Source organism: Salvelinus sp. IW2-2015, linkage group LG34, assembly GCF_002910315.2.
Source record: "Salvelinus sp. IW2-2015 linkage group LG34, ASM291031v2, whole genome shotgun sequence".
Lineage (NCBI taxonomy): Eukaryota > Metazoa > Chordata > Actinopteri > Salmoniformes > Salmonidae > Salvelinus > Salvelinus sp. IW2-2015.
In genome coordinates this window covers 2,294,752-2,310,112 of record NC_036873.1, presented here as the reverse complement: position 1 = coordinate 2,310,112, position 15,361 = coordinate 2,294,752, and the positions used below count along the sequence as shown (strand labels likewise).

General features: G+C 43.7%; 1 protein-coding gene across 1 annotated transcript in view; it reads left to right on the top strand.

Moving 5' to 3' along the window:
- The window catches only part of LOC111958308 (uncharacterized), a 148,861-nt gene that overhangs the window by 47,514 nt on the left and 85,986 nt on the right, over nucleotides 1-15,361 (top strand). The window contains 1 exon segment of the mRNA XM_070437149.1: nucleotides 702-974. Within this exon segment, the coding sequence (XP_070293250.1) occupies nucleotides 702-974 (273 nt within the window).

Genomic DNA, 15,361 nt, shown 5'->3' with positions numbered 1-15,361 from the left:
TAGCCACGGAGGACCTCGCCACCTCCGTCGCACCGCAGGTCAGGACCCGACGCAGCATCATGGAGGTCAGTGGAACGCCGAACGCCATCCTCAAGTCAGCGACAGACACAGAGACTTTACCTGTAACACACAGGCTCTTACGCACAGGATCTGACCACCGATCAGACTCAGAGAGACTAGGGCCACTGGGTTGTCCTCCTGCTCCCGGCTCAGAATACCTACCGGTATTTTACCAGAGCCAGAGAATGGTTCATTCTTGTGGAGATGGTGACACGTTAGTCACTGGCAGTGATGATCTGTCTTGTTCTTATACAACAGAGATGGACCCTGGCAACATGCCCTTGGGTTTAGAGACACAGACTGATCTGTCTAGTGGGGACTGGAACCAGCACAGTAGTAGCGTATACTCTGAAGGGTGCCTAGATAAGAAAGGGGAGGTTATAGTCGTAGATGAGGTGACTGTAAAAGTGGAGGGCGATGTTCCTCTGACATGGAATGTAGACGAGACTCCCTCAGGAGAAGGACACTCACAAGGTAGAGATTTTTTAGATTATAGGGAAAGCTTAGAGACAAATCCAAATGTCACGACCCACTCCCCTTGCCCCCAGAAGGTGGAGATCCACCAGAGGGTCCACACAGGGGTGAAATCCTTCAGCTGTACTCAGTGTCACATGCGCTTCGCCCAGGCTGGCGACTTGAAGAGGCACCAGAGGGTCCACACAGGGGTGAAACCCTTCAGCTGTACCCAGTGTCACATGAGCTTCGCCCAGGCTGGCAACTTGAAGAGGCACCAGAGGGTCCACACAGGGGAGAAACCCTACAGCTGCCCCCAGTGTGAGAAAAGGTTCTCCCGCCAGCACCAGCTGAAGATGCACCTGAAGGTCCACACGGGAGAAAGGCCGTTTGCTTGTACGCATTGTAGTAAGAGTTTTTCAGAGAGGAGCTACCTCAGGATACACCAGCAAAAAAAACATTCCACTCTATAATATAGAAAGTAACCATTCCACCCGATAGCTTCTGAGGTTTAGATCAAACCCTGTATTAAAGACAAGGACTAATTTTCATTGTTGTCAGCAGAATAGATCCACAGATCCATTTGCAAAAACAAGAGTAACACATTTCAGTGTTGAATATTCCTGGGTAGAATACTGCATCCAGACATTGTGTGATATATATAAGGCATACAGTTTATAAGCCTAAAAAGTCTGTTACATATTGTGTTTGTACTGTGTAGGCCAGGGGTCTCTTGTAGGTTTTCGCTCTAACCCTACTTGTATCGAGCCTGTTTCAGCTTATCAACCAACTAATTATTAGAATCAGTTGTGCTAGATYAGGGTTGGAGTGAACCTACAGGACGATAGCTCTCCAGGAACAGGGTTGGAGAGTCCTGGTGTAGGCTATATAATGTTCACAAATGCCGATTTCATTACTTCCATTCAACTACTTCATTTTCCCCCCAAGACACTTTTAATGAGAAAATGTATGCAGTTTATCAAGTTCATGCAGATTTTTAGTTGAGACCTGTATGTGTGGTTTTCATATGGAGTATTTAAAACTTGTTTGTTTAATAAACACAAAATGGGACTTTTAATTCTAAGACTCTCATTATTCTTTTTAGCCAGTTCTTCTGAAAGTAGCCCATGAGCCAGAAGTGATCCCCGAAAATTGCGTACTACCTCACATGACCTAAATTATGTGGACACCTGCTTGTCGAACATCTCATTCCAAAATCATGGGCATTAATATGGAGTTGGTCCCCCCCTTTGCTGCTATAACAGTCTCCACTCTTCTGGGAAGTCTTTCCATGTTGGAACATTTTTATTTATTTTTATTTTACCTTTATTTAACTAGGCAAGTCAGTTAAGAACAAATTCTTATTTTCAATGACGGCCTAGGAACAGTGGGTTAACTGCCTTGTTCAGGGGCAGAACGACAGATTTGTACCTTGTCAGCTCGGGGTGATTAGGCCTGGCTCACAGTCTGTGTACCAATTCATCCCAAAGGTGTTCGATGTGGTTGAGGTCAGTTCTCTGTGCAGGCCAGTCAAGTTCTTCCACACCGATCTTAACAAACCATTTCTGTATGGATCTCACTTTGTGCACGGGGGCATTGCCATGCTGAAATAGGAAAGGGCCTTTCCCAAACTGTTGCCACAAAGCTGGAAGCACAGAATCATCTAGAATGTCATTGTACACTGTAGCGTTAAGATTTCCGTTCTGTGAGCTTGTGTGGCCTACCACTTCGCGGCTGAGTCGTTGTTGCTCCTAGACATTTCCACTTCACAATAACAGCACTCGCTGTTGACCGGGGGCAGCTCTAACAGGGCCGAAATTTTACAAACTGACTTGTTGGAAAGGTGGCATCCTATGACGGTGCCACAWTGAATGTCACTGAGCTCTTCAGTAAGGCCATTCTTCTGCCAATGTTTGTTTATGGAGATTGCATGGCTGCGTGCTCAATTTTATACACCTGTCAGCAACGGGTGCGGCTGAAATAGCCAAATCCACTAATTTGAGGGGTGTCAACATACTTTTGTGTATATAGTGTATGTTCAATTCACGTCATTGCTCTCTCTCTTGTTCTGCTGTGTGTGATTCTTGCTAGCTATCACTCAAAAAACATAGAGGGGGTGAATATCATTGGCTGGATCTCGATTTGCTAGGGGGCTGGTCCACGTGGAGAGAAATTTAGGGAAAATGGCGCAGCACAGCTTCCAGAAAACTGTTTGTCACTTTCAAACTAGGGATTTCGTGGCTAATTGAGGTAAGACAGTAACTGATCTCACCCTATTCTGCATCCCAACAGAGCTTTATAACCAATATACACTAAATATGTCTACCTGCTGACACACACACTAACAGACACCTACTGTACACGTCAAAATAGTTTAGTCAGATTTGTCTGACTTTTGACAGCTGACTTAGCTGACTTATTTTTACCCACAACATATTTACCATSATGGATTTTACAACAATGAAGTCATTCTGTAACTACGGTATTGGACTCAAACATAGTGGGGATGGGTAAACACTACATGTTGAAAGTGTGTTTATTATCTGTGTGTACGTACCTGAGGGAGTGTATGTCTGTGTAATCTGTATCACCTGTCTCTTCCAGGAGGAGGAGGAGGGTCTGGAGGTGCTGCTGGTGAAGGAGGAGGGTCTGGGGAACCCTGAGGGGACCATGGTCATGGAGGACAACCATACTACACCTCCTCCTGAACCCACAGAGGAACCAGCTGAGCAGCACAGGACCACACACAGTCTCACTTAGGTGAGCCCAATGTAAACTACTGTCTGCATTGTATTAGGTCAGGGTCCATATTAGAGGTTGACCGATTAATCGGCATGGCCAATTAATTAGGGCCGATTTCAAGTTTTCATATCAATCGGTAATCAGCATTTTTGGATGCCGATTATGGGCGATTACATTGCACTCCACGAGAAGAATGCGTGGCAGGCTGACCACCTGTTACGCGAGTGCAGCAAGAAGCCAAGGTAAGTTGCTAGCTAGCATTAAGCTTATCTTATAAAAAACAATCAATTTTAACATAATCACTAGTTAACTACACATGGTTGATGATATTACTAGTTTATCTAGCTTGTCCTGCGTTGCATATAATCAATGCGGGGCATGTTAATTTATCATCAAATCACAGCCTACTTCACCAAACGGGTGATGATTTAACAAGCGCATTCGCGAAAAAAAGCATTGTCGTTGCACCAATGTGTACCTAACCATAAACACCAATGCCTTTCTTAAAATCAATACACAAGTTATTTTTTTTAACCTGCATATTTAGTTAATATTGCCTGCTAACATGAATTTATTTTAACTAGGGAAATTGTGTCACTTCTCTTGCGTTCTGTGCAAGCAGAGTCAGGGTATATGCAGCAGTTTGGGCCGCCTGGCTCGTTGCGAACTGTGTGAAGACCATTTCTTCCTAGCAAAGACCGTAATTAATTCGCCAGAATTTTACATAATTATGACCTAACATTGAAGGTTGTGCAATGTAACAGCAATATTTAGACTTAGRGTTGCCACCCGTTAGATAAAATACGGAACGCTTCTGTATTTCACTGAAAGAATAAACGTTTTGTTTTCGAAATTATAGTTAATGACCTGAGGCTCGTATTTCTGTGTGTTTATTATATTATAATTAAGTCTATGATTTGATAGAGCAGTCTAACTGAACGGTGGTAGGCAGCAGCAGGCTCGTAAGCATTCATTCAAGCATTCATTCAAACAGCACTTTCCTGCGTTTCCAGCAGCTCTTCGCTGTGCTTCAAGCATTGCGCTGTTTATGACTTCAAGTCTATCAACTCCCGAGATTAGGCTGGCAATACTAACGTGCCTATAAGAACATCCAATAGTCAAAATGATATGAAATACAAATGGTATAGAGAGAAATAGTCCTATAATTCCTATAATAACTACAACCTAAAACTTCTTAACTGGGAATATTGAAGACTCATGTTAAAAGGAACCACCAGCTTTCATATGTTCTGATGTTCTGAGCAAGGATCTTAAACGTTAGCTTTTTTACATGGCACATATTGCACTTTTACTTTCTTCTCCAACACTTTTTATTTAAACCGCATTATTTAAACCAAATTGAACATGTTTCATTATTTATTTGAGACTAAATTGATTTTATTTATGTATTATATTAAGTTAAAGTAAGTGTTCATTCAGTATTGTTGTAATTGTCATTATTACAAATATATATATATATATCGGCCGATATATAAAAATCGTCCGATTAATCGGTATCAGCTTTTTTGGGGTCCTCCAATAATTGGTATCGGTATCGGCGTTGAAAAATCATAATCGGTCGACCTCTAGTCCATACCCACAAAGCCTCTCAGAGTCGGGGTGCTGATCTAGGATAAATTTAGCCTTTTAGATCATAATGAATAAGACTATGTAGACAGGTGGGGAACTGATCCTAGATCAGCACTTTGTGGATATGGGCCCAGTTTATCTTAAGCGTGGGACCATGCCCAATAGAAGACAGACCAGAGAGCATTGACCTGCTGAGTGGACTAAAGATGGAGGAGGAAGGTAAGGGAGAAATACATATACAGAACTTAATATACTGTGTCTTCAGAAAGTATTTATACCCCTTGACTTATTCCACATCTACACACAATACCCCATAATGACAAAGTGAACACATGTTTTTAGTATTTTTCACATTTATTGAAAGTGAAATATAGAAATATCTCATTTACATAAGTATTCACACCCATTTGCTATGACACTCCAAATTGAGCTCAGGTGCATCCAATTTCCTTCAATCATCCTAGAAATGTCACTACAACATGATTGGAGTACACCTGTGGCCAATTCAATTGTTTAGACATGATTTAGAAAGAAACACACCTGTCTATATACACTGAGTGTACAAAACAGTATAACTTCCTAATACTGAGTTGCACCCCCTTTTGACCTCAGAACAGCCTCAATTCGTCAGGGCATGGACTCTTCAAGGTGTCGAAAGCGTTCCACAGGGATGTTGGCCCATGTTGACTCCAATGCTTCCCACAGTTGTGTCAAGTTGGCTGGTAGTGGATCTCTACTCTGAATAGCTCGTTCCATCTCATCCCACAGATGCTCAATTTGATTGAGATCTGGTGACTGGGCAGGCCACTGCAGTAAGCTGAATTCACTGTCACGTTCGTGGAACCATTCCTGGACAATCCTAGCCTTGTGGCTGGGGCATTATCTTGCTGAAGAAAAATCTATTCACAGATGGATACACTGCTGACATGAAGGGATGCACCTGATTGGCGACGATGTTCAGATATCCTGTGGCATTCAAACGTTGCTCCACTTTTATCAAGTGCCTAAATGTGTGGCATGAAAACACACCATCACACCACCACCAGTCTGCAATGTTGACACGCGGCATGATGGATGCATGTACTCGTGGTTTTCTCCATACCCTAGTCCTCCCATCAGTGTAAAACAGCAGGAACCAGGGATTCATCAGACCAGGCAATGTTTTTCCAATTCTCCAGTGTTTTTGTTCTTTACCACACTGCAACCGCAGTTTCTTGTTTTTTGCTGAAAGAAATGGAACTTTGTAAGGTTGTCGGCTGCCATAATCCCTTTGTGTCAAGGTACTATGAGCTGTTTATTATTTTGTGGTTCTTTGGGCACCACTGTTGTACTGGACTGTCAGTTGACTCACTGTAGCCTGTCTGTTGCGCTGCACAATTTGTCAGCCTCCTCTGTCCCATTTCATCAATGACCTGTCGTTGGCTGGATGTCCTTTGGGTGGTGGACCATTCTTGATACACACGGGAAACTGCTGAGTGTGAAAACCCCAGCAGTGTTGCAGTTCTTGACACACTCAAACCGGTGCGCCTGGCACCTACTACCATACCCCGTTCAAAGGCACTTAAATATTTTGTCTTGCACATTTACCCTCTGAATGGCACACGTACACAATTAATGTCTCGAGGCTTAAAAATCCTTCTTTAACCTGTCTCCTCCCCTTCATTTACACTGATTGAAGTCGATGTAACTGGTGACCTCAATAAGGGATAATTGCTTTCACCTGGATTCACCTGGTCAGTCCATGTCATGGAAAGATGTGTTCCTAATGTTTTGTACACTCAGTGTAAGGTCCCACAGTTGACAGTGCATGTCAGAGCAGAAACTATACCATGACGTTCAAGGAGCGGCCCATAGATCTCCAAGATAGAATTGTGACGCGGCGTATATCTGGGGAAGGTTATAAAACAGTTTCTAGAGTGTTGAACGTTTCCAAGAGCACATATGGAAGTACCCAGACTCTGCCTAAAGCTGGCTGTCCAACCAAACTGAGAAGGACCTTGGTGCAAGAAGGACCTTGGTCAGAGAGGTGACTGAGAACCCAATGGCCGCTCTGACAGAACTACAGAGTTCTTTGGCTGAGATGGGAGAACCTGCCAGAAGGACAACAGTCTCTACAGGACTTCACCAATCTGGGATTTATGGGAGAGTAGCCAGACGGAAGCCACTCCTGAGAAAAAGGCACATGACAGCACACCTGGAGTTGGCATAAAGGCATGTGAAAGACTGAGATTCTGTGGTCTGATGAGACAAAACTGTTACTCTTTGGCCTGAATGCAAAGTGCTATGTTTGGAGAAAACCAGGCACAACTCTTCCCCCCTCTAACACCATCCCTACCGTGAAGCATGGTGGTGGCAGCATCATGCTATGGTGATGCTTTTCAGCGGCAGGACCTGGAAGACTGGTAGGGATAGAGAGAACAATAAATGGAGCCAAATACAGGCAAATCCTTGATGAGAACCTGCTTCAGAATGAAAAAACCTTAGACTGGGGGCGAAAATTTACGTTCCAACAGGACAATGACTACAAGCATACAGCCAAAGCAACACTGTAATGGCTTCAGAACAAGAATGTGAAAGTCCTTGATTGGCCCAGCCAAAGCCCAGACTTGAATCACATTTGAAAATCTGTGTTAAGACTTGAAGATTGCTGTTCACGGCAGCTCCCCATCTAACTTAACAGAGCTTTAGAATATCTACAAGGAAGAATGGGAGAAAATCCCCAAATCCAGATGTGCAAAGCTGATACAGACATACCCAACACAGCTCAAAGCTGTAATCGCCGCCAAAGGTGCTTATACAAATATTGACTCGGGTGTGAATACTCATGTAAATTAGATTTTTGCATTTCATTTTCAATATATTTGCAAACAGTTTTCACTTTGTCATTCATTATGGGGTAGTGTGTGTAAATGGATGAGGCACTGTGTGTGTGGCTCAGTTGGTGGAGCATGGCACTTGCACAGTCATGGTTGTGGTTTCAATTCCCAGGGCCACCCGTACATAAAATGTATGCACGAATGACTAAGTCGCTTTGGATAAAAGTGCCTGCTAAATGGCATATGTTATTACTATTATATTACTAATGGGCATACAATGAAATGAATAAAACTTGTTTAGATACTAAAACAAACATTGACTCAAAACTGTATATGTAGAGTTCTCTGATGGTGGTTGGCTGGAGGCTAAAGAGGAGACTGGGCGGCCATCTTGGATTTTTGGTTTTCGCAGCCAAGGGCCCAGGGGACGACTTCCCCCAAGCATGCCAGGACCAGAAGCGACATAGTGGGAGTCAGTGGATGAGACAGCGTTCTCAACTCTGGTCTGGGTATCAACACCACAACCAGAAACAGTCGAACACAAAACAACAACTGAACTTAGTCTCCATGACAAAAGACGTGCTGAGTACCAGGGCGAGGAGTAGATTTGGTCTGTGGGGACGGGGAGGTGTCCGTATGCAGGGGGAGAGAACAGATACTGACTCGGCTGAAGATGCTCCATCCTGCTCCTAATAGTTGTGATTCAGAGAGACTGACAGTGCCTCAGGTTAACCCACTAAAAGGTGCTGCCTTCAGCCTGCCGCCTTGAGGATCCATCAACTAGAACATGGACCCTGCGACAATACAGACACTCGCTGGCCTTTGTCCTCCTCACACTCTCCTAATGTTAAACCAGACCTCAGACAATGCCAGTGCCTCAACACCAAATTGCTACACAAATGACAGTAGTAGTAATGCTATCAGTAGATCCGGTGGCAAAAAGAAGCGCTTCCCGTGTTCATTCTGTGAGAAAGCCTTCAGTTTCACCAAACAGGTGGAGATCTACCAGAGGATGCACACAGGGGAGAAACTATCCTGCTGCCATCTGTGCAGGGCCAATTCCTCCCACTTTTCCAACCTGAAGAGGCACCAGACAGTCCACACAGGGGAGAAATCCTACAGCTGCCCTAGTGTGAAAACAGGTTCTCCCACCAGCTGAAGATTAACCTGGAGAAAGGCCGTTCATCTGTACGCACTGCGGGAAGGGGTTCTCCGAGAGGAGATACCTCAGGATACACCAGCAGAAAAAGCACATGGCCCATGTATAAYGTTAGTTCCATAAAGTTCTCAGTCACTGCCATGGATTTCAGTCATATGGATTCTGGTTTAGATGACATAGCCTAATACAGACAGAAGCATGTCTGTTCTACGAAATATATTCCCAAATATTGCATTTTCTCTGTTAAACTGTGTGCACTGAACTGACATGCATGATTGTTGATGCCACTCCAATGTTCAGATGGAAGGGATGAAATGGTCTGTAAAGGACACCACAGCAGCGTTCAACTCAGACAGTGGTGTGTAGCTGCTGGCAAAGTAATTCAAAGCCTCTACTTTATCACTCAGGATGTTACTTTCCAGTGCTACTATTTTTTTTCCATGTAATGTTGTTATTATTAAAACAAAATCAGACAGCCCAATAGTGGAATAGTGTACCTATTCAGTGCTTACTTTGTAAATCGGGAGGTGCCAGAACAAAGTGAGCCCGAGAGGGGGGTGACCTGAGGAGTTCTAAGGTACCAGAACGCATGAGGGGAAAAATCACCTTTATAATAAAGCATTGCATGCATATCATCGCGTTTGAGTAGTGGCATAGAGCAGTAGAGTAGAGGCTCTTACAGAAGTTGCATACACGGGGAACATTTTTAGTAGCCTAGGGTCCGAGAAAATGTTGGCCTTTTATAAACGCATTTCATGCCATTCTAGGTCATTTACATGACWGGAGACTTTGGCAGAATCTTTTTTAATTCTGCCAAAATTATCTAAGTGGCAGGCTACTTTGTCACTGTCAAACCGAGAATCTGAGATCAATAAAAAACACCTTGTCTTGAATCCATCAATCCATCCATCCATCAATAGCCCCCCYGTCTAGGTGTGTATGTAGGCTACAATATGAGGAGGAAATTATAGTCCTAAAAATGCTTTCCAGTTTCATTGACTCACCCAATGATGCGCAGGTCACTCGCTGGTGATTGTCTATGCGCTCATTCCAAAAGACTCTCTTTTGTAAAACAATATTTGGAAKTTGATCAAATATTTTGGTAGCATACAGAAAAGTATTCTCTTTTCAGCAGGAGCCATTGCTTTCCAACCTGTGTTGGAAAGCACAGGTGTAGTAGGCTATTCTGAATGATTTCGTTTATTTTTGAACAAACAGCAGTAATTCTATAAGCAAATGTATTTCAATTTATCAGGGGTGCTGCAGTTCCTCCAGAACCCTTCGCGTAGCTATGATTCTATAAGGAAATAAATTATGAAGTGCAACGCTGGAGAGATGAGTTGCAGGCTCATGTCTATCAGAGCAGAGAGCGAGAGATCATAGAAAGTGAATCTCATTCTAGTTAGATACAGGCGCCCTTCTCACAMAGCCACCGCCAAGCGTTGGTCTCAAACATAGGTTACAATGTTGCGCGGACTCTAAACCAGGGCCGGCCCAACCCAAATCAACTCTWAGAACATTAGACCCCTCCTGAGAATGTACTTTTTCACGTTACGTTTTTTTGTGGGGGCAGGAGAATAAACAAAGAGGCAACTGAGAGAGCAAAACCCTGAAAAAAGAGGTACCGGATCCTGCCAAATAGGTTCCGGGACAAAACAGTTTTAAACAGAGAGGTTCCGGATMCTGTTCCGGCAGGATCCTGCTGAAATGAAGCACTGTACCTGTTTACCTTGTTGTGTGTTCTGATTCAGAGGGGTTGGGTTAAATGCCACATTTTCAGTTGTACAACTGACTAGGTATACCCCCCCACCACCCCCTTCCCTTTCTATGCGAGATAAATATTCCTCTCGAGGCTCATTCAAGTTTAAAGAGCAATGGGAGGGCTACATGTATTCTGACAAGCAGGCAATGCACAACAATTCTTAATGCAATCGCGGGAAACCACTTTTGAAAGCAGTTTTGTCAAATGTATTTTCAAAGCAGTTTTGGCATTTGTTAAAAATGCTTCAGCCTATGTACATTTTATAGCAACTATGCTGCTGGGCTACAGGTAATAATGCTTCTTGCTAGKAGCACATCTGATCATGTAGACCATGCATAGGCTAAATGCATGGTCTAATACARTGCATTCGGAAAGTATTCAGATCCCTTGACGTTTTCCTCATTTTGTTAAGTTACAGCCTTATTCTAAAATGGATTAAATCGTTTYCCCCCCTCATCAATCTACACACAATACCCCATAATGACAAAGCAAAAACGTTTTTTTAKAAATATTTTCAAATGTATTAAAAATTAAAAATAAACTGCTATCAGATTTACACAAGTATTCAGACCCTTTACTCAGTACTTTGTTGAAGCACCTCGAGTTTTCTTGGGTATGACACTACAAGATTGGCACACCTATATTTTGGGAGTTTCTMCCATTCTCTGCAGATCCTCTAAATGTTTTGTAATAAAAAAAAATGGAACATTTATTTAACTAGGCAAGTCAGTTAAGAACAAATTCTTATTTACAATGACAACCTACCCCGGGCCAAACCTGGACGACGCTGKGCCAATTGTGCGCCACACTATGGGACTCCCAATCACGGACGGATGTGATACAGCCTGGATTTGAACCAGGGACTGGTTCAAATGCCTCTTGCACTGAGATGCAGTGCCTTAGACCGCTGAGCCACTCAGGACCCCTCACGCTCTGTCAGGTTGGATGGGGAGCGTTGCTGCACAGCTATTTTCAGGTCTCTCCAGAGATGTTCAATCGGATTCAAGTCTTGGCTCTGGCTGGGCCACTCAAGGACATTCAGAGACTTGTCCCGAAGCCACTCCTGCATAGCCTTGGCTGTGTGCTTAGGGTCATTGTCCTGTTGGAAGGTGAACCTTTGCCACTGTCTGAGGTCCTGAGCACTCTGGAGCAGGTTTTCATCAAGAATCTCTGTACTTCATCTTTCCCTCGATCCTGACTAGTCTCCCAGTCCCTGCCGCTGAAAAACATACGCACAGCATGATGCTGCCACCAACATGCTTCACCGTAGGGATGGTGCCAGGTTTCCTCCTGACATGACGCTTGGCATTCAGGTCAAAGAGTTCAATCTTGGGTTCATCAGGCCAGAGAATATTGTTTCTCATGGTCTGAGAGTCTTTAGGTGCCTTTTGGTAAACTCCAAGTGGGCTGTCATGTACCTTTTACTGAGGAGTGGCTTCTGTCTGGCCACTCTACCATAAAGACCTAATTGGTGGAGTGCTGCAGAGATGGTTGTCCTTCTGGAAGGTTCTCCCATCTCCACAGAGGAACTCTAGAGATTTGTCAGAGTGACCATCAGGTTCTTGGTCACCTCCCTGACCAAGGCACTTCTCCCCAATGATGAGGCAGAGTAGATGATATGGTGATCATCAGCCAACAARATGAGTAGGCCCAACGAACAGCCTATGTCAATCTACTATCCCCCATAGTACTAAAGTTGACTTATTCTATTGGTCAGCTTGTCCTTCTGTGCAAGAAATATACACTGCTCAAAAAAATAAAGGGAACACTTAAACAATACAATGTAACTCCAAGTCAATCACACTTCTGTGAAATCAAACTGTCCACTTAGGAAGCAACACTGATTGACAATAAATTTCACATGCTGTTGTGCAAATGGAATAGACAACAGGTGGAAATTATAGGCAATTAGCAAGACATCCCCCAATAAAGGAGTGGTTCTGCAGGTGGTGACCACAGACCACTTCTCAGTTCCTATGCTTCCTGGCTGATGTTTTGGTCACTTTTGAATGCTGGCGGTGCTTTTCACTCTAGTGGTAGCATGAGACGGAGTCTACAACCCACACAAGTGGCTCAGGTAGTGCAGCTCATCCAGGATGGCACATCAATGCGAGCTGTGGCAAGAAGGTTTGCTGTGTCTGTCAGCGTAGTGTCCAGAGCATGGAGCGCTACCAGGAGACAGGCCAGTACATCAGGAGACGTGGAGGAGGCCGTAGGAGGGAACAACCAGCAGCAGGAGACCGTACCTCCGCCTTTGTGCAAGAAGGAGCAGGAGGAGCACTGCCAGAGCCCTGCAAAATGACCTCCAGCAGGCCACAAATGTGCATGTGTCTGCTCAAACGGTCAGAAACAGACTCCATGAGGGTGTATGAGGGCCCGACGTCCACAGGTGGGGGTTGTGCTTACAGCCCAACACCGTGCAGGACGTTTGGCATTTGCCAGAGAACACCAAGATTGGCAAATTCGCCACTGGCGCCCTGTGCTCTTCACAGATGAAAGCAGGTTCACACTGAGCACATGTGACAGTCTGGAGACGCCGTGGAGAACGTTCTGCTGCCTGCAACATCCTCCAGCATGACCGGTTTGGCGGTGGGTCAGTCATGGTGTTGGGTGTCATTTCTTTGCCTCCATGTGCTCGCAGAGGTAGCCTGACTGCCATTAGGTACCGAGATGAGGTCCTCAGACCCCTTGTGAGACCATATGCTGGTGCGGTTGGCCCTGGGTTCCTCCTAATGCAAGACAATGCTAGACCCTCATGTGGCTGGAGTGTGTCAGCAGTTCCTGCAAGAGGAAGGCATTGATGCTATGGACTGGCCCGCCCGTCCCCAGACCTGAATCCAATTGAGCACATCTGGGACATCAATGTCTCGCTCCATCCACCAACGCCACGTTGCACACAGACTGTCCAGGAGTTGGCGGATGTCTTAGTCCAGGTCTGGGAGGAGATCCCTCAGGAGACCATCCGCCACATCAGGAGCATGCAGGCGTTGTAGGAGGTCATCCAGGCACGTGAGGCTAACACACCTACGAGCCTCATTTTGACTTGTTTTAAGGACATTACATCAAAGTGGATCAGCCTGTAGTGTGGTTTTCCACTTTAATTTTGAGTGTGACTCCAAATCAGACCTCCATGGGTGATAAATTTGATTTCCATTGATCATTTTTGTGTGATTTTGTTGTCAGCACATTCAACTATGTAAAGAAAAAAGTATTTAATAAGAATATTTCATTCATTCAGATCTAGGATGTGTTATTTTAGTGTTCCCTTTATTTTTTTGAGCAGTGTATATTCCGAACATGTTGTGGGACGTGATAGATCCCAAATTAATACAACCCCTGTACATCAAAAACCCTTTTAAAGCAATGAGGCTGATGCAACAGATCAGAAGGTTTAGTTTAAAATCTTGCTAAACTATTAGGCTATTTCTTTACATTATGAACGCAGCAATGCGTAGGCTATAAGTGTGAATGTTCCAAAATGCAATTAGCAGGAAAACACCATTCTCAAAAGTACACTCAAATGCGAGTGGTTTCATATGACAGAGATGAAAATATCCTTCAAAAATCCTTTCGAAAGAGGGAAGATCTAAAGAYGCAACAACAAGCATGGGTTGTTAATATGACTAGGATTGTGTTTTTGGCTGCTGGACAAGGAAAGAAAGTTGAGCACATGAGAAAAAAAGGCCCACTGCTTTCAATGGGATATGAGGAAGTGTTTAGAAAATAACCCCCCTTACCATTTTCCAACCATAGGAATGTTAAGACATGCCTCATAAAATGACAACAAATGTCCAGGTTTTAAACAGTTACATTTACTGTTAAATAGTTTCAAAATAATATACAGATTACAAGGTGGGTGATGTTGCAGTGCACAACAGGCACTGGCCTTTCTCTCCTGTCGGAATGAATTTGACAGAATCAAGCCTTTAGATAGTAATAATGATCCTACATTGTATTTGTCAAACATGACTGGTGTTTAGCCTATATATATATATAGGCTAAACACCAGTCATGTTTGACAAATACAATATATATATATATAATGTGTAATTAAAAGTCTCATTAAAGTTTGGCTACATTTTCAGGTGCCTCCCTCATGCCAGCATCGGTCTGGACATGACAGGCTGTAGCCAATACGCATAGGCTATCACTTACACTTTGACTTGTAGGCAAATTATTTATGTACATTTACATACACTATTGTTTTTCTTAACAGAATAGCTAGTGTTTTTTGGTTTTCAAATCAATTTAATTGGCTATTTTGGTAAATGGCCTTGGTGCCCTAGCAGATGACCTTGGTGCCCTGGCAGATGGCTTTGGTGTCTCTGTACGCCTGTGTAGATATTACATTAAAAATCTATATTTTTAATAGATATTTTTTAGTGACCCCAAACTTTTGAACGGTAGTGTATGTGCAAAAGTACTATCTCACATCTCGATGAAACCTTCACTCTTGAGCAGACATTTAGAAAGAAAACATGCCAATTTGAAAAATAAGCCACGGGAGTTTTTTGAGCAAGAATTAAGACGACTTTAGAGTAGTAAGACGTGTATAAAAGCAACAGATACCATTAATAAGAAGAGGCTAGAAGCGTCTTATATGGTGAGCTACAGAGTGGCTAGGACAGGCAAGCCCCATACTATTGTGGAGGACTTAATTCTTCCTGCTGCTGCGGATATAGCTGGGACAATGCTGGGGGGAAAAGGCCATAAAAACTATACAGACAATGCCTTCATCAAACAACACTGTTTCACAACGCATCGGTGACATGGCAGGAG